The sequence below is a fragment of the Macaca fascicularis genome, chromosome 7, assembly GCF_037993035.2.
Source record: "Macaca fascicularis isolate 582-1 chromosome 7, T2T-MFA8v1.1".
NCBI lineage: Eukaryota > Metazoa > Chordata > Mammalia > Primates > Cercopithecidae > Macaca > Macaca fascicularis.
Genome location: NC_088381.1, coordinates 173559007 through 173578310, shown reverse-complemented (window position 1 = coordinate 173578310; position 19304 = coordinate 173559007). Strand labels below are relative to the sequence as shown.

The following is a 19304-nucleotide window of genomic DNA, read 5'->3' as shown; positions in this document are numbered from 1 at the left end:
TGCTCAAAAAGAGGAAGGCCTCCTAGAGCTGTTTCTGAAACACGTACTTGCAGAGTAACTCCAAAATGCTTTTAAATTACAAGTCACTATTTTTAGGCTGGGTGTGGTGGCTCACACCTGTAATCCCAGCACTTTGGGAGGCAGAGGCAGGCGGATCACCTTAGGTCAGGAGTTCAAGACCTGCCTGGCCAACACGGTGAAACCTCATCTCTACTAAAAATACAAAAAATTAGTCGGGTGCAGTGGCGTGCACCTGTACTCCCAGCTATTTGGGGGGCTCAGGCAGGAGAATTGCTTGAACCTAGGAGGCGGAGAGTGCAGTGAGCCAAGATTGCACCATTGCACTCCAGCCTGGGTAACGAGCAAAACTCCGTCTCAAAAAAAAAAAAACCAAAAAAAAAGTCATTATTTTTAAAAAGCAAAAAGGGTTGAAAAATTCTTTCTCAGCATTTGGAAAGCTGTCATCTTCACCGAGGGCTTCACGGAATGTGCGTGTCACAGCAAGACGCCGCAGCTCCTATGGTGGACTCCAAAGCAGCCCTGCTATGCTCTCGCCTACGTCCCACTTTACAGACCCCGGGGCCCGTGGCGCTCACCCCGCAGCATGTTCTGCTGCTGCCTGGCAGTGCAGATGAGCCGGCTGATGCCCTCGATGCACTGGCTCTTGGACTCCACATCTTTGTCCTTCGCTTTCTTGGGCAGAAACATCACTGGAAGGAGAAAAGGGGCCCTGCTGTCATCTTGCTGCTCCTTCAGGGCCAGGGCTGGGGGTACGTGTGGGGGAGGCACTGGGGGCTCAGCTGGTCACGGCCCCACTCACCTAGGAAACCTGCCTTCCACGGTGACCGAGGAGTTGCTCTCCTGCCCGCCCAGCTGGCCTCTGCCTGAGGCCCTGGTCAGAAGCGCCTGACCCTCATTGCCTTCAGGGTTTAGGCTCCCTCACCCCACCCGCCCCTGCCTGCGCACGTGGGCTGCCCGAGGCCAGCCAGGAGGCTGCCATCCCTGTTGACTGCGAGCTGCCCGCTCCCGCCGAGCCGCCCTTCTGTGCCATGTGGCCGTATAGCCTGTCCCACCTCACCCTTCTTGTTCTTCTCCTTGGTGACCACGGTCATGGACATGGTGGGCGTGGCCGCAGCCTCGCCGCTGCTGGGCAGCCTGCTGACCTGGAGGGACCGGAAAGTGCACTTGAGCGTGTTTTTGGTGACAGGCAGGTCCTTCTTCTCGGCGTCCCTCTTCCTGTCCGCGGGCTGTGCTGCTGTCCAGTAGTCCACCTGCAGCCCCATCAGCTCGGCGCCGACACCCTGGCTGGGAAAGGCAGAGGGAGGCGCTCACACCTGCATCCTTCGGCCTAGTGATGGGGACATCACTGTCCCTGACAGGCCAGGAGGTGACAGCCAGCACCTGTGCCAACTTGCCAGCAGAGGAGGGTGCTTGGAGCATGCTCTGTGGAGCTGTTCACATGCCCAGTCACCCCCAGAAGGGTCCTGCATAAATCACAGGGAGCCATCCTGTGTAGATTACAGGGAGCCTGGCGACAGGAGAGCCCAGGCCTGGGGGGCCCGTCCACCCACTCTCCTGGCGACAGGAGAGCCCCGGCCTGGGGGGCCCGTCCACCCACTCTCCTGGCGGCAGGAGAGCCCCGGCCTGGGGGGCCCGTCCACCCACTCTCCTGGCGACAGGAGAGCCCAGGCCTGGGGGGCCCGTCCACCCACTCTCCTGGCGACAGGAGAGCCCCGGCCTGGGGGGCCCGTCCACCCACTCTCCTGGCGGCAGGAGAGCCCCGGACTGGGGGGCCTGTCCACCCACTCTCCAAGCTGTCCCTTGGAGTCTTGAGGGCCTATGTGAACCAGCTCCCTCAGGCGCAGCCTGGAAGGAGCCAGCGGCTGGAAACACAGAGGCAGGGCGTCGGGGTCTGCTGGTGTGAGCCCTGCACGCAGCACCAGCACCATGCCTGGCCTTGGGGCCTACACCCTCTATGGCTTAGTTACACTTGAGTAAGGTCTGCTTCAGAGAGACCCACGCGGGCTGGTGGGGCCTCAGCACAGCTGTCAAAGCCGACCCCATGAGGACCGCCTAGAGACTCTCGTCTCTTGCGCCTTCTGCCCTCAGCTTGTTTTTAAAAGCCCCAATGTGTGCAGAGCTGAGAGACAGCCCAGCACAACGCCCATGTTTATTCACTGTGTGGGAGTTTCTGTCCCCTAGAGGTCCTGCCCCCAACCCCTGATCTGTGGCAGGAGGTGGCCAGAGAGGCCCCAGTCGTCCTGCAGAGCCCCTCCATCTGCGTGGCCGACAGGCCAGGTGCCCTGGGAGGTGGATGTGACATGGGGGAGGATGACTGAATCAGGCAGCACGTGGTGGGGCGGGCAAGTGAAACGTGCTGAGCTGCGCGGTGCCTTTACCTGGGGGAGGACAGGCCTCCGCTCACCGACGGGGAGGAGGGCGGGGTGGGTGAGGCCTCCTTGGCCGCAGGAGATGTGGACGGCGGGGTGGAGGAGAGCGCGCCAGAGCCTGAGGGGGCTGCGTCGTCCGAGTCGCCTTTGGGGAGGAGTCATAGGGCAGGCTGAGCCCACCTGTTGCTCTGCCCAGGTGGCACCAGGCCCTCTGGAGCAGGATGTGGCCAGAAGGCCAGGCAGACCCTAGGGGTGGGCAGGGCGGGAGTCCCCAGTGGCCTGTGTGAGACGGGAGGGTCTCAGATTCTCCTCCGTTTTTGGAAGACGGCCCTGCCAGCCTTGATGTGGGGCTTCATGACAGCAGTCCCCGGAGGATGAACCCCCCACAGAGCAGAAGCACCACAGCAAGACTGGAACGCGGCAGCTCTCAGGCCCTGAAGGGTTGGTCTGGTCTGCAGGACCAGAGTGACTGTGCTCCCGCGGCCCACCCACGGGCCATTCACAAGGCCTCAGGGTGGGATGGTGTTACCTGATGTGGCGGAGGATGGCTCCACAATTCCAACCTTCACAACCTAGAAAACAACAGGCACTGGCTGGTGAAAGCCGTGGGGTTCAGCTAGCCCACTGCCTTCCCAGCAGGGCTCCTGCCTCCCCACCATGGCCACCACTCCCATGATGCAGGAGCAGCCACGTGGGGACAGAGAGTGCTCAGGGTGCGTGGCCTCAGCAGGAGGGACTGCTCTCTCCCAAAGGCGGCCCTCAGGGCAGCTGCAAACCACGTGTCCAGTAAGACCAGTATGCTGGTGAAAGGGACCCTAGCAGACCAATGGGGATAGGCCCCGGGACTGCCAGGCCCTGCATAGCAGCCATGAGCCACAGGTGGTTGTGTAGATTTTCCATGAATCCCAGTGACTCAGTGGGATTGCATGGGAAGGCCTGTGTGCCCGAGCATGGCATACTCTTGTTACCAGAGAAAGCTCCTTGGGCAGCCGCTGTTCAAGATGAACTCCACCCTCCTAGAGGGCCAGCCATCACCCTAGAGCCCTCAGCAGACCCAACCACTGCACGATGCACGGAAAGGCCTCTGTCCCACCAGTGGGGAAACTGAGCCCAGAGACCCTTCCCCTGCCCGGGCAACCCGTCTGCCAGGTCCTATGGGTCTGTCTCATGGCAGACACCTGGTGGGAGGGAGGCCACACAACAGGATGAAAAGATGGGCAGGGAATAGGCTGTGGAGACCCAGGGCTGGCAGGGAGATGGCCTGGCTGGCAGAAGCAGCCCTAACCCTGGGCAGGGCAGGAACTGAAACCCACGCACTGCAGGCCACAGACCCAGAGTGCACACTGGGAAGCTCCCGGGGCCTTGGCTTCCTAGAGGACAGAGGCACCCTCTCCAACCCGGGCAGGGTCTCTCCTCTCGAGACGCTGGGTGTTCCTGAGGTCTTGCCCCACCGAACCGTCTCTGCTTCCGTGGATCAGCCCCCAAGGCAGAGCTAGGGGGAGCCAACAACCTCTGGCTCCACACCCAACTCCGGTAGGGAAGGAAGCGAGCTTTGAGAGAGGCCAGATGGGAAGGCAAATCCCCAGCTCATATCTGTGGGAAGGTTCTGGAATATATGAAGTCCATCCTCAAATGTTCTGACTATAAAAGACAAGTTGGCGGGTATGTGGTTTCCCATCACATCAAGCTGGCCAGTACTCACCCCGACAAAGGGAATGAACTTTTGGGAGGACTCTTCGTCAGGGCTAAGAGCAAGGAAACAGACAGTTAAGCTCTCCTCAGGGCACAGCCCCGCCTGTTGGGCACAGCTCCCTCTTGGCCTGAGAACCTGGCGCAGCCCCAGGGCCACGACCCTGCCCCAGTCGGCCCTGCCCAGTGTGTCCCAGCCCCACCCATCCCAAACCACTGCCAGCCCTGGCCTGACCCCCAGGACCAAGGTTTGGGCCCCTTCTGACATGCTGACATGCAAGAAGGACAAAGGGGTCTCTGCACCCATGGCCAGGACAGGCCAGAAGGCAGAGCTCCACGGAGGGATTCACTCAGCTATCCTAGGTGCCCAACGCCCACGCAGCCAGCTCAGCCCCGTCCAGCCTACATTTCCGCTGCTCCACCAAGCCGGGCACCCCTGCTCCGCTGGGATAAGGGCAGCTACTGGTGCCCTGGGACTCCCAGGAGGAGCCTGGGCCCTCTCTGGTAATCAGCAGCACCAAAGCCAGGGCGGATAGGTTTTCTCCAGACCATCTGGGTAATGTCCGTGCCCACGAGAGGCCACCGTACCAGAACACCCCAAGCACAGCCTGCAGGCAGGCCCAGCACGCCCCAGGCCATGGCCCGCGTGAGATGATGTGCTCGGTGGGCAGTGGAGGTTTTGTCTGGACCTGGCCCCATACAACATTTGGCAGATAACAGCAGCCTCTTCTAGAGGTCTGGTCACAGCCCGTCCACGCGAAGATGCCAAGGGTGTGAGTAAAGGGGCTGTAGGGCTGCTGAGAGGACCCGTCTGTCTTCCCCTCCGATGTGTGCGGCTCAAGCAGGGCTGTCCTGTGGTCTGGCTCGCGCAGGCTCCTGCTGACCATGGCCACTGCAACCTGGGCTCGGGCCCAGGAAGCTCTCCCACAAGACAAGGGGCCAGCACAGCATGAGGCCCTGCCGGCAGCTAGGGTGAGGTGGGGCGTCTCCTTCTGGGCCCCAGGAAAGATCCAGAGGGCAGGCCTATCCTGAGTGGTGGAATGGGTCTGGTTCCCCTCTTTCCTTCTCTCTGCTGGCCTCAAGGCTCCCCGTGGCCTCCACTTAGGGACAAGGGTGCCTCCCCGCCCGGCTTCCTCAGCCAGACCACATCAGCAACTGGTGCCGTCTCTCTGGGCAGTTCTCCCAGCTGTCTCTTCTGTCTCATTTCCCCAAACTGCAGAGTCTGATGCCAGCAAGTGGCTGTCTTACAGGTGGAGACTGTGCGCACACATTGCAGAGGAGCACCTGTTGCCCCTGGAGCACTGGGGGCAGGACAAGAATGGCCAGGCCAGCAGGGTGCCCCTCAGGGACAGCCCTGCACCAGGTGCAGGACATGGGCTCGCCCAGGGGCCCCGGCCCTCCCCTGGGTTGTTGTCCAGCACAGGGAGAATCCCTTGCAGGAAAGAGGCCCAGGGGAGGATGCCACAGGCCCAGCCCGGCCGTCTGCCTGGAGCACCAGCTCCCAGGACCAGCAGCACTATCTCCCCAAGAGCCCTGCAGGGCAGAGGCTTGATCCCAGTGCTCCACACCAAGTGTGCCCACGAGCAGAACAGCCCCTGCCCGGGGGCTGGTCCAGAGGACACTCCCAGGAGGCAGCCCCCGCGGCTGGTCCCAGCAGGTGCCGTCCCTGTCTTCACAGCGCCAGTGTGAGGAGACGGCGGCTGGCAAGACCCACCCTCCCCGGACGCCAACCTGGATAGCTCCTGGCCCGCCCTCTGCAGAAGGCCTGGCAAATGCGTCTGGATGAAGCCACCTACAGATTTCGTCCATCCCATTAAAGATGCCCCAGGCCTAGTTCCATTTCTAAGGAAAAGAGAGTTGAAAGATAAACTTTCCCCTCTTCTTGTCCAGTTCAAGTAACATAAAGCGAGGCACATCCAGTGTTCAGGCCCGCCTCTGCCTCAGGACGGCGCAGGGCGACCTCTTGGCCCCCCAGCACCCTGGCTCTGTCCACAGCTGTCAAGCAGGAGTGCCTGGGCGTGGCCCTTGACATCCCACTATCCTCGTTGAGCAGACCGGTGTTTGGAAATCTCAGTGACATCTGTGTCCTCCCAGGCACGTGAAAAGGCACAGAAGGCAGGTGGCGGCTGCTGGTCCCCAGGGCACAGGTAGCTCCAATTCCCGGGGCCACCTGCCCTCTGCCGAGCCAGACCCCCCACCGAGCCAGCCATGGCAGGGTGGTCTCCCATCCATGCTCTGCTCTGAGGCCCATGGGGCAGTGCGTGGCACATGAGGGCCGAATGCAGGAGACGTTACAACACAGGGATGTTGCTGGAACTCTCAAAGCCAAGCTGCACCTCTGGGCCATGCAGACAGCACCCAGCCCTGGACATGGGCTGGTATGACAGGGATGACACCAGCTGGACACTGAGACCCTCACCCTGACCCTGGAGGCACACACATGTCCATGGAGGCAGAGTGGTCAGGAGCGTAAGGAGCGCACCACCGCGGCGTGGGGAGGCCCCACAGGCACGGAGGGCGCAGATGCCCGGGGGCCACTCTGCATGGCTCTTGGCAAGCTGCCGGATGCCTGAGCAGCCCTTTTCACCCATGCGTGCTGCACGGGCAGGCTGGGGCTTGTGGCCACCCTCCAGGCCTGGCCTGCCCTCATAGAAGGAATGCCATTCTGGGCAGAGGAGGGCAGGCCAGCAGGGGTCATCTCACAAGGGACTCTCGCAGGGGAGCCTGGCTGGAGAGGACTCTGCACAGGTCCCCTGCCACAAGGGCTGCGCCACCACCTGCCACCTGCCCTCTGTCAGCCTCCCGACTGACCCTCCTCTGGGTAGAGACAGCAGGTAAGACACTCATGGCCTTCGCTGGGTTCCTTCCAGGGCCCCAGCCAGCCAGTGTCACCCCTGTAACGCGGAGGCAGCCAGTGTCACCCCTGTAACGTGGAGGCAGCCAGTGTCACCCCTGTAACGCGGAGGCAGCCAGTGTCACCCCTGTAACGCGGAGGCAGGGGCAGGAGCAGGGTGGGAGTGGGTGTTAGGGCCCCCTAAGGCCCTGGCTTGCTGCTCAGAAGAGCTGACCTGGGAGAGACAAGAAGCTGCATCCACAGCCTGAGGCAGCCCGGGCAGCCAGAGCATGCTGCAGGCTCTTCGTGCCACAGCCGGGGGCAAGGGCGCAGGCCGCCGGGGGTCAGCAGGGGAGAGGCCCCCATGGCTGGTCTTTCACCTGCAAAGGCTTGTTTAGCAGGACAAGACGTAGGATGCTCAGCCCCCTTCCTGTGTCTTCCTAGCGCCCAGCCCTGCAGCTGTGGGTGGTCCCAGGCTGTCCACTTCGAGCAGCTCCTAGGCCTGCAGTATTTCCAGCAAGGGGGCCCCAGGGACCCAACTACCCTGCACTGGGGTGGGGGGTGGGGGTGGGTTTCCTAGGACAGCAAATGACCTCACACAGGGCAGAAGACACGGAGCGGAGAACGAGCCCCATGGGAGGACCAGCAGGGTCCCCCACCCTGCAGCAGGACACACCTGGCCAAGGAAAAGGGATGGCTCTGTCTGAAAGGGCAGCTCGGGGGGTGCCTGGGACTTGGCTCTAAACATGGAAAGTTTTAGGGGGTGAAGCTGCCTCAGAACAAAAGCTCTTCACCCCCATTTGGAGGTCTCAGTAGTTTGGCTCCATCTCCAGGTGAGCCACAAGATGCTGGTAAGCCCTCTCTGCTGGCCCCGGGTGCTCAAGGGAGCCCTGGGAGCCAGGCTCTGCAGCATATAGGCAGCCCAGGGCACAGCCGCTGACTGCCGTGTCACCGGGCCTGCTCCTTATCTACTTGCCTCAGCGTCCCCATGTGTAGGGCGTGCACCAGTGCCCCTGCTAGGCTGCTGCCAGGTTAACAAACATGAAGGGCTTGGGGCACAGCCTGGCCCAGGTGGCCCTGGTGTCTACATCAGCCACTCGCTCCTGGTTTAAAATGAGGAGGGGCTAAACCTGGCCACTTCTTAAACCAAAACCCAGGGCCAAACCAGAGGGGAGGCAAGGCCTGCCCGGCTGATCTGCAGGCTTCAGGGCTCTGGGGTGGAGTCCCAGCACACAGGCCTGGCCCGGGGACAGGAGGGCGCATCTGCTGCTTTCCTGACTCAGTGTGAGAGACTGGGTGGCGGAAAAGGGTGCACGTCAGCACCAAGTGACTCCGGTTGGGGCCACCTGCCCTCCCCCACGCGGGCTCTCAGCCTGCAGCTGGCGGCCCTCAGGGCCTGACTCCCAGTCCGGAGACAGGACAGCAGGGTGATCCGGATGGTGACGCTGCTAAACAAGCCCTAAAGACCAGCCTGGGGACAGACAGGGTGGGAGGCAGACCCAGAGAGCCATACCTTAAGGTAAAGTCAAAATGAAAATGCTTTTTCCTTTTCAGAAAGCCACCAAAAGAGAAAACACAGACACGTTACGATGCCCTCAGGAGCCCTCCGGGGACTGCCGAGGGCACTCAGTGACTCCCACCTCGCTGGGGTTCCTGTGTGGGAGAGCCCGTGAGCGCCGGCTCTGCGCCTTGCACTCAGCTCTCTCCCCCATAGTCTAGGGAAGTGTGGGACAGCTGGCGCCGGACGTGCAGGGAGGCGGCGCCGGGTGGGACAGACAGGTCTGTGCAGGGCTTTTGGCCCGGGGCTCCTGAGCACTGTCCTGCTCTGGGCAGGTGAGGACACAGGCTGATCACTCACCCACGGGGCCTGAGGCCCAGGGACTCCTCGGTTCCCCAGCCCGGGAAACCCAGTCTGTGGAAGGAACAGGTGCCCAGACTAGAGGAACTGGGCCACTGCCACCCTAGCCCCATGACAGCTGTCCATCCTGTCAACTTCTCATCACGCGGGGTTTCAACATGCACAGAAACAGGTGTGGAAACGGCGCTTACTATGAGAGATCTGGGGTGGGGGGAAGCGCCTGCTGTCAGGAAGGCCCGGAGGTGCCCGGCTGACCTAGGCTCTGGTCTAAGCCCGGTGCAGGGTTTTTCGGCCTACCAGGCTGAGCCCAGCAGTGTGTGGGGAGGCCCGCGGAGGGTTGGTGGCTGGTAACAGCCTGTGGCATGGTACCCGGGCCCACCGTGTTACCTCTTCTGCTTGTAGGTCAGCATGGCCTCTGCGATGGGGAGCTGGTGGGCACAGTTGGCCCCTGCGATGTACTGGGTGATGCGCGACACAATGTCCGGCGTGTCCTGTACTGCAGGGGGAGGAGGTGGTGGGGGATGAGGCTGGCGCCAGGTGGGGTTTCAGGTGGGGCTGAGCCGGGCCTCCCCGGTGCCCTACCCAAGCCTCCCACACCCCGAAGTGCAGCAGGGCTCGCTGGCTGTGGCTGAGGGGCCCTGGTCCTCTACTCTCAAGGCGGTACCAGGGCAAATGCGGGAAGACCTGAAGGGCTGTGCCTGCCGCTTCCCAGACAGGCCCCACAGCTTCCAACATTCTGAAGCTCAGGGGAATAGGAGGCGTCCTAGCCAAGGCCCCAGCGGGCCCTGTCCATGGCCTCTTCCCCGAGGCTGAGCCTGAGCAGGTGCAGGGCCTCCTGGGCATGGCATCTGGGGAGACCAGGGCCCCTTCCTCCTGCAGTGGCGTGGGCTGTGGACGTGCCCGGGCCTCACCCGCACTCTGGGCCTCCAGCTTGTTGAACAGGTCTCTCCAGGCCAGGTCCTGGAAGAAGTTGTTGTAGCGGTAGTCCACAGAGCCTAGGTACCTGGCCACGGGGTGGGAGCCTGCATGCCAGGGGTGGGGCTGGTGTCACCACAGGGGACTTGAAGCTGCAAGGCTCCCACCGCAGCCCAAAAGCTGGGCCACCTGACCCCGCGCCTGTGCTGCTGCCTTCCAGACAAGCCTACTTTCCTGCCACCGAAAGAGAAAGCCACCACTGCCCCTCCCTGGTGGATGCCTGAGGCCCCGCTGAAGGAGTCCCAGCCCTGAGCTGAGGTCCTAGAGCCCTGAGTGCCACTGAGGAAGGCCCAGCAGGGCACATATGACCGTGCAGAGGCCTCGGCTGGCTCAGGGCTCTGACGTTGGCATCGTGAGGGCCACAAGGGAGAGACCCTGTGGGCCTCCGGGCCTTTTCAACAGATTAAGGCTGGATGGGTTGGTTTTGTGGTAAAAACACATTGTTTGGATCTAAAGAAGTAACAGAGTTCGACGACACAGGACCTGGACAATTTGAGAGGATTAATAACCAGCCCTGCTTTGCACTTCTGACTTGGGAAATGGAAACTGGCATTGAGTTAGCACAGCAACTGACGGAGGGGACACCCAGCTCAGGCCCCTTCAGAGGGCAATGGCTTTATCTTGACCCAAATATGGCTGTTTTAGGGCAATCAAGTTATCCTGCATATAATTAAAATTAACAAAGTGTTATTGTATCAAACAAACATTTAAAAACAACAAATGGGCGGCAAGCAGGGACCCCACACCACGTCACACCACACCACGCCACACCACACCACGCCACACCACGCCACGTCACACCACACCACACACCACACATCACGCCACGCCACGCCACACCACACCACGCCACGTCACACCACACCACACACACCACACCCACCACACCACACACACCACACGCCACGCCACGCCACGCCACGTCACACCACACCACACACCACGTCACGCCACGCCACGCCACACCACACCACCCATGGCATCTGTGCCCAGGCCCAGGTGGACGGCGCGGTGCTCACCCAGCGGGATGACCAGGAAGCGCATGTAGCCGAGCCAGTCGGGCGTCTTGTGGGATAGCTGCTCCACGAAGAGCCGCAGGATGGCGCTGAGGTAATGCTGCGCTCCCGCCACGGCGATCTTCACAGGGGTCGGGGGCTGGGAATTGCAGTTGCAGCTGCAATCCAGAGGCAGGTGGGACGGAGAGGGGACAGACGCCTCAGGGGAGCCGTCCTCCGTCCAAGGATGCCAGTGTGAGCCCAGGGGGCTCTGTGCCTGTGGCCGCTCATGCCACAACTGCCCTGGAGCTGCCCAAACCCAGGTCCCCCACATGCCCGAACGTGCCCAGGCTGAGGGGCCACACAGTCATGACCTCGGCCCAGGCTTCCAAGGACGGGCCAGGCGGCCACCCCTCCAGTGTGGCAGGACACCTGCCAGGCTGCTGCTCCCGCCCACAACTGAGGGCAGGCCAGGCTGCGAGGAGCCCATGGGTCAGCCTCTGTGGACACCAGCCACAGCCCCAGGTGCAGAACGCGCCCAGCCCCAGAGCAATGGGTAGAGGGGGGGTGCAGGGACCCCGAGGGGTACTTGGGCGGTGAGTACAGGGTGGAGCCCAACTCACTATCTCTGTATCCGTGAGACGATGGTGCTGAAGGCTGCCTGGACGTCTGCGGGAGAGCATGTGCACACCACGGGGAGCGTGTGCCTCTGCAGGACGTCGGAGAGGAACTGGCAGGGGACAGGCAGACGCTGACTTCCGCACAGCCGCCTGCGCCACCCCCAGCACCTGACCCTCACCAAAGCTCTCAGGGTCTCCAGAGACCCCAGGCACGTCCAGGCAAACCACAGCCTGCAGCTCCGGCACCTGGGTGTGCCAGGTTGGGGGCAGGTTCAGGAGCCCACTCTCCTCTGTCCTACACCCTGACCCTCCACTCCACGAGACGGCACCTGTACCTGCCCCTGCCAGTCCGAGGTGTTGACGAGGATGATGTTTTCGGGAAGCTGGTCATCGGAGATGAGGATGTGGTTAAGCTGGTCATACACAGTCTTCCTGGGGATCTGGAGGCACACAGCCCTGTCCACACCCAGAAGAGACGCACAGCGCCCACCCCACCGCCCCAGCCCTGGTGTCTGCAGTGCCCCTGCTCCCCCTGCAGCTGTGCAGAGGCTCAGTGGCAGGAAGAGAGCTGGTCAGCTTGGAGACCACCCCTGGGCTAAATCAGCCAAGCAATGAGGCCGCCCTGGACCAGGGAGGGCAGCAGAAGGACCAGAACTCGCCCTGGGGTCCACATGGCCCTTCCTGACAAACCAACCCATGACCCAGCCGCCCTGCTGTGCAGCAGGCGCCCTCCAAAGCCCAGGCATGCTCTGCATGCTCCCAGCAACCTTGGCCCCCTGCACTTCTTTTTGCCCTGCCCTGGTTGGTGCCACGGTGACCACGAGCCCTGCCTCCTGGTCATGCTACGCCCTCCACCCCCACCTGCACCTGCACCTGTAGCTGGCTCCGGGCATCCGGGCAGCGCTCGTTGTCCAGACTGTTGGCCCGCTCATTCTGGGGCCTCGCTGCCTGCCGCTCTTTCAGGGACGTGCTCCGGCCCCGTCGGCCAGCCTGCTTCCCCTCGGACCTATTGGAGACCAGGACAGGCTAAGTGGCTGCAGCAGCAGGAACAGGGGCAGGGGCAGGGGCAGGCTTGCAGTGGCCTACACATTGTGGTGGGGACAGGGAAGGGTGAGCACAGGGCCGACTGATGGGCAGTGGGAACACAGGCCACACAGAGAGGCCACCAGCCGTGGGAGGACCGTAGCAGCAGCTGAGTACAAGAGAGGCCGTGCCCCCAGTGGGACCCCACGCAGCTCTGCCTGTGAGACTACAAGCCAGGCCAGGAGCCTTGGAACCACCATGAGGACTGAGCTCACCCTCCCTGCCCAGGCCAGGAGCTGGGCAGAGCCAGGTATAGGCCAGTGCAGGGCGCTGAGGCTGCCAGGGCGACCTGGCTCCAGAGCGCGGACACAGGCACCTGGGTGCCGCCGTAAGGTGAAAGTCAGTGCCCAGACTCACTGCTTTGGAAAAAATCTCAAATATCACAGAAACATGAAATTGATATCCTGGAAGAATCAAGCTGGTGGATGTGTGTGTTTTGGCTGAGGCAGGGGCTACTCAGGGGGCTGTGGGGGCAGCTGCAGAAGGGCAGACACGCCTGGCCCTGCCCTCAAACACGTGGGGCGGAATGTGGGGCTGCAGGCTTGACACCCAATCGCCTGACCCTGCCCTCAAACACGTGGGGCAGAATGTGGGGCTGCAGGCTTGATACCCACTGCTGGGGCAGGGGGTTTGCTTCTCCTTTTTAAGAAGAGGGATAGGCCGGGCGCGGTGGCTCAAGCCTGTAATCCCAGCACTTTGGGAGGCCGAGACGGGCGGATCACGAGGTCAGGAGATCGAGACCATCCTGGCTAACACGGTGAAACCCCATCTCTACTAAAAAATACAAAAAACTAGCCGGGCGAGGTGGCGGGCGCCTGTAGTCCCAGCTACTCGGGAGGCTGAGGCAGGAGAATGGTCTAAACCCGGGAGGCGGAGCTTGCAGTGAGCTGAGATCTGGCCACTGCACCCCAGCCTGGGTGACAGAGCAACACTCTGTCTCAAAAAAAAAAAAAAAAAAAAAAAAAAGAAGAGGGATGAGGCCCTGAGTCTGCTGTCTACACCCAAGGGAACTCATCAGGCTGGTCTGACAGGCACCCACCCCGACTCATGCCCCAGATGGCCCCTCCCCTAACAGCTGCCCAGCCACCCAGCCCCCATCACCTGGTGGAGGGGATGACAAGGGACTCTGTCTTGGTGATCCGCCCGCTGGGCGGCAGCCTCTCTGTGAACATGTCCAGGGTGGAGGCCTCAGCCTCGGGGCTGTCCTCAGGCTGTCCAGGCTGCTCCCTCGGGCCCGGCACACCCTGCTGACCACAGACATCCCTGGAGCCTCCCATGGAAACCGCACCCGTGCTGCAGCCTCTCCAGCCATGTGGCCTCTGGCTTGGGTGAGGGTTTAGGCCTCTCTAGGCTGTGGCTCCTATATGTGGACCCGGCCATACACTGACCAGGAAGCCTGGCTGAGCTCAGTTCCAACCACAGGGCTCCCATCCAGGCCATGCAGGGTAACCAGCACCCAGCCTCCCAGGACCTGACCTGCCCTGGGCCCAGGACCCCCTAACTAAGGAGACCCCATGCAATGCAGTAGGGGGAACCAGGCATTCCTGGGTGCCATCCACCTGATGGTGGGGTGAGTCCAGGTACCCTGATCCTGAAGGTGGGGTGACTCCGGGGCACCTGGACCCTGAGGGTGGGGTGAGTCCAGGGCACCCGGACCCTGAGGGTGGGGTGAGTCCAGGCATCCTGACCCTGAGGGCGGGTGGAATCAAGGCACCCTGACCCTGAAGGTGGGGTGAGTCTGGGGCATCTGGACCCTGAAGGTGGGATGAGTCCAGGCACCCTGACGCTGAAGGTGGGGTGAGTCTGGGGCACCTGGAGGTCCCTGAGGGTGGGGGGGTCCAGGCGCCCTGACCCTGGGGGTGGGGGGAATCCAGTGTGCCCTGACCTTGAAGGTGGGGTGAATCCAGGTGCCCTGACCCTGAGGGTGGGGGGTCCAGGCGCCCTGACCCTGGGGGTGGGGGAATCCAGTGTGCCCTGACCCTGGGGGTGGGGGAATCCAGTGTGCCCTGACCCTGGGGGAATCCAGTGTGCCCTGACCCTGGGGGTGGGGGGAATCCAGTGTGCCCTGACCCTGGGGGTGGGGGAATCCAGTGTGCCCTGACCCTGGGGGTGGGGGAATCCAGGTCCCCTGACCCCAAAGGTGGAGTGAATTTTGGGATACTCTGACCATCCAGCGGCCTGGCCACCCCTGAGGGCTGACCCCACCTCTGCACACCAGGTGTGACATGAGGACCTACATGTGAGTCCCACCCCTCTGGGTCAGACCCTTAAAGGCAGCATTGGCGTGCCTGGTGTGCGGAACGGGTGGGTGCGGCCCGAGCCTGCTTACGAGGGCCACCGTGTCAGAGACACTGTCGCTCGGCTGCCTGCCTCCCAGGGACCGCGTCTTCTCGGGCGCGTCAGCCTGTGGGGGAGGAGATGGGAATCAGCTTGTGCTCAGCTACAGGTGCCAAGGCACTGACTTCTGGGCTGGGGATGCTGGGGCTCAGGGGAGGCCCGGGGCAGCTGCGTGGCAGTGTGCTAGATAGCGGGCGCAGAGTGGCTCCAAGACAGCTGGGCAGGGCCCTGGGCCCAGGCCGTACTGGGAGATGTGGGCCACACCACAGCCCAGTCGGACCACGGTCTGCTCTGGGAGATCAGTGTGGCCCCACTCACCGGGCTGGGGGGCTCCCTGTGGCTGCGGACGCTGTGGATGCTCCCGATCTCCGTTTGCGAGCTCGAGTGTGACAAGCCTTCAAAGTACGGCCTGGCTCAGGGAACAGGGGAGGGGGAAACATTAATTTCCAGGACCCTTCTTGCACTGGAAGCGCAGTTCTCCCACCACACCTGGAGGGACAGACTGGAGAATCCAACGGCAGAGTAGAGCTGGGTCCAGAGAAGAGCCCATGTCAGTGCACACCCTGCTCGCGCCAACTGCAGCACAGGGCACAGAACAATTCTGGAGCTGGCAATGCCAAGCCCTGGGCCGACCTGGCTGCCCCTTCCTGGCTCTTCCACCCACCCTGATATCAGCTGCAGGAAACACACATCCCTGAAACTCATGGCCTTAGCTCCAGGCAAGGCTGCCGGAAACATGAAGGGGCTCTGGGGAGAGCTCCACGGGCCAATCCTGCTGGAGGGCAGCCCTGGGATCTGCAGTCAGCCTGCAGCAAACAGGCGAACATGCTCGACAAAACAACGAGGGCACATCAGATGAAGCAGGCCCTTCCAGACCCACCAGCAGATCAGACCACCCAGGCCCATCCAGGTCCTTCCAAACCATCCAGGCCTGTCCAGACTATCCAGGCCCTTCCAGGCTCACCAGACAGATGCAGACCACCCAGGCCAACCCAGACCATACAGGCTTTTCCAGACCAACCATGCCCATCCAGGTTCTTCCAAACCATCCAGGCCAACCCAGACTATCCAGGCCTTTCTGGACCACCCAGGTCTTTCCACACTATCCACACTGATCCAGGCCACCCATGCCTTTCCGGAAAACCCACGCCTTTCCAGACCAACCAGGTCAATCTGGACCATCCATGCCTTTTCGGACCACCCAGGCCTTTCCAGACCATCCAGGCAGATGCAGACCATCCACGCCTTTCCAGACCACCCAGGCCTTTCCAGACCAACCAGGCCCATCCAGACCACCCAGGCCCTTCCAGATCATCCAGCCTATTCAGACTATCCAGGCCTTTCCAGACAACCCAGGCCTTTCCACACCATCCACGCTGATCCAGGCCACCCACACCTTACCGGACCACCCATGCCCTTCCGGACCACCCACGCCTTTCCAGTCCAACCAGGCCAATCTAGACCATCCACACCTTTCCGGACCACCCAGGTCTTTCCAGACCAACCAGGCCCTTGCAGACCATCTGGCCGATCCAGGCCATCCGAGCCAAATGTCTCATCTCTGGTTGATATAATATGTACACAGAAGAAGGAGGAAGGGAGACCTACAGATTCAATAAGACTTAAAAGACCTTTCAAGTGAAAACAGTTGGACAGGAGGTGAGGCGCACTGGCTCACACCTGTAGTGCCAACACTTTGGGAGGCCAAGGCAGGTGGTTCGCTTGAGCTCGGGAGTTTGAGATCAGCCCGGGAAACATAGGGAGACCCTGTCTCTACAAAAAACATAAAAATTAGCTGGGTGTGGTGGCGTGTGCCATTGGTCCCAGCTACTGAAGAGGCTGAGGTGGGAGAATCGCTTGGGCCCAGGCGGTTGAGGCTGCAGTGAGCTGTGATTGCACAGCTACACTCTAGCCTGGGTGACAGAGCAAGACCTTGTCTCAAAAAACAATTCCCCCGCCCCCCCAAAAAAACAGACAGGACTTATGCAGTGTCTGGTGCCCCACCCTGGGTGACAAAACTACACGGAAACTCATTGCTGCAGTGTGTGCCCATTCCAGATCATAGCCCCGAGACGCACACGCCTCTCCCCAGACTATGAATGCCAGCTGGCCAGGGCTCTGCAGATATAGTCACCACCACAGAGTTTAAGATGGGAGATGATCTGGGCCACACAGGTGTCTCCTATGGAATCATATGAGCCATTAAAGACAGAGAACTTTCTCCGGCTGAAGGCAGAAGAGATGAGGCAGGAAGGCCAGGGAGACCCAAAGTGTGAGGGGGACTTGACCGGGCCTTGCTGGTTCCGAAGGTGGAGGAGGGACCCTGGGCCAAGGTAAGAGGACAGTTGCAGCCAGGCGCGATGGCTCACACCTGTAATCCCAGCACTTTGGGAGGCCGAGGCGGGCGGATCACGAGGTCAGGAGATCGAGACCATGGTCAAACCCCGTCTCTACTAAAAATACAAAAAATTAGCCTGGCGCGGTGGCGGGCGCCTGTAGTCCCAGCTACTTGGGAGGCTGAGGCAGGAGAATAGTGTGAACCCGGGAGGCAGAGATTGCAGTGAGCCAAGATAGCACCACTGCACTCCAGCCTGGGCGACACAGCGAGACTCCGTCTCAAAAAAAAAAAAAAAAGAGGACAGTTGCCAGAAGGCAAGAATGACCGCCAGCCACCAGGCAGCGCAGGGCAGCCAGACCCCCGTCCTGAAGCCATACGGAGCTGAACTCCATCAACAACCACACTAGGCCTGCACCACGTGACCTCAGAGCCCCAGTCAGGGCAGCCACTGATACCTCCACCCAAGCCCAGCGAGACCCTGGCCAAGAATGAGGCCACAGCCTCGGGATGGCAACCTCTAGAACAGGAGGAACAGAGGCTGTTTTTGGTGGCCACATCTGCGGTCACCTGTTATGGTGGCTGCTGGCAACTGAAGCAGCAGCAAGTGGAGCTGGGGCTGCCGCGCCAGGTCAGGTGAGGTGGAGGCTGCTGCATGGCCGCAGGGCTAACTGGGGCCGCGCCTCCAACATGCAGCAAGGTCACCTTCATGTTGTTTAGGTTAAAAAAGCATGACAGCAAAAGGTCTGCCAAGCCTTCTGGCTCCGACTGGGGTCTCTGGCTCCTCAGCAGCTGCCCAGAGCCTGGCACGTGCCTTCTGCCTGGTGTGCTTGCCTCCCTGCCCCCAGCTGACCGGGCCTCCACATCCAGACCCATGCACAGAGCTGTCTGCCCTGCATCCTCTCCTCCTGCCCAGGCCAGGCCCCTCCAGCCAGTCCCCTCCTCCCAGCCAGCCCCAGAGACATCTGCCCTCCCTCCCCACCGGCCTCTGCCGCCTCCTCCTCAGGGAGGCGCACCCAGCATGGGGGCTCTACTCCCCACCTGAGTGGACAGAGGTCCTGCTGCAGTTCCCAGGGCATCCCCCAATGACGGATCCCCTACAACAGGGTGCCAGGCCCAGCCCAGCCAGCACCCTGGGGGACCCCTCTCAGTCCTCTCCAGCCCAGAGCTTGCACCGCCTGGCCTATGACAGGAGAGCTGTCTGTCAATGCAGCCCCACACCTCTCCTTCCAGCCACCAGAGCCTTCCCAGGCTTTGAGGCAGCTGGCCCTGCCCACCCCGTCCCCAGGGCTGGACACGGGTCTGCTGGAGTGGCCGCAGAGTGGCCAGGGCATCTGAAATGGCTGTTCCTCCTGCCCCGCCCTGCCCAGTAGGGCTCACCGCAGCTTTGGCTTGGGGGTGCTAAGGACGCTGTCGTCGTCTTCCATGTCGGGGCCGCTGTCGCTGGGGTGCTCCATGTCCAGCGTGTCATATAGGAGGTCCAGGTCCTCCTCCGCCTCGGGGATGTGCTCCGCAGGGTCCTGCTCCGAGTCCAGGACCTGCATGGGTGCCAGGCAAGCGTGAGGACCAGGCAGGAGTTCCCTGCAGTGGCCCATGCTGCCCCGTTGGGGGCACCCGAGACCCCAGAGTCTGCGGGAACAATAGGAGGCGGGCGCCCGGCCACCAAACCCCACTGCTCAGCACGGCTGTAGTCCAGCTTCTGTCTTGGAGCTTGGGATGATCACCGAGGACCCCAGGCCCCCAGGTACCGGTGTGTGTGATGTTACTCCACCTTGCCTGGGCTGGTAGTCATCCGGGCCACCAGGGTGCATGGAGGGCTTGGGTGCAGGCAGGTGAGCTCTGACGGGTGTGGGCCGCTGTGCAGCCACCACCACAACCAAGATACAAGCTGCTCCCCACACCCAGGAGGCTCCCCTTTGCCCTCCTCTAGTGCGTCCCCTCCTTCAGCCCCAGGCCCCGCGGATCTTACTCTGTCCCTGTACGTTCTGCCCCTTCCCCAGTGCTATCTAAGAGGGATCACGCTGCCTGCAGCTCTGAGGGTGGTGGGGGGCATCATCCACCCAGTGTGGCACACTTCATGTTCCTCTGTGTCCCCACCCAAATCTCACCTTGAATTGTAACCCCCATAAGCCCCACGTGCCAAGGGTGGGACAGGTGGAGGTGACTGGTCCTGGGGGCGTTTCCTCCAC

At 62.0% G+C, this 19304-nt stretch overlaps 1 protein-coding gene across 9 annotated transcripts in view; it reads right to left on the bottom strand.

Annotated features, from left to right (window-relative positions):
* The window catches only part of PACS2 (phosphofurin acidic cluster sorting protein 2), an 87173-nt gene that overhangs the window by 4022 nt on the left and 63847 nt on the right, over nt 1-19304 (bottom strand). For 3 of the 9 annotated variants that reach the window (XM_045397677.3, XM_045397679.3, XM_065547541.2), the window contains exons 9-24: nt 18496-18653; nt 15099-15189; nt 14773-14847; nt 13545-13687; nt 12228-12366; nt 11696-11800; nt 11364-11470; nt 10765-10919; nt 9682-9792; nt 9158-9266; nt 8426-8458; nt 4093-4135; nt 2920-2962; nt 2400-2535; nt 1079-1305; nt 597-710 (exon numbers count right to left, since the gene is read on the bottom strand). In XM_045397677.3, the coding sequence (XP_045253612.1) occupies nt 597-710; nt 1079-1305; nt 2400-2535; nt 2920-2962; nt 4093-4135; nt 8426-8458; nt 9158-9266; nt 9682-9792; nt 10765-10919; nt 11364-11470; nt 11696-11800; nt 12228-12366; nt 13545-13687; nt 14773-14847; nt 15099-15189; nt 18496-18653 (1789 nt within the window). The remainder of the gene's footprint in view (nt 1-596; nt 711-1078; nt 1306-2399; nt 2536-2919; nt 2963-4092; nt 4136-8425; nt 8459-9157; nt 9267-9681; nt 9793-10764; nt 10920-11363; nt 11471-11695; nt 11801-12227; nt 12367-13544; nt 13688-14772; nt 14848-15098; nt 15190-18495; nt 18654-19304) is intronic. The other 6 variants (XM_045397678.3, XM_073998391.1, XM_045397680.3 and 3 more) reach the window with 3 other exon arrangements.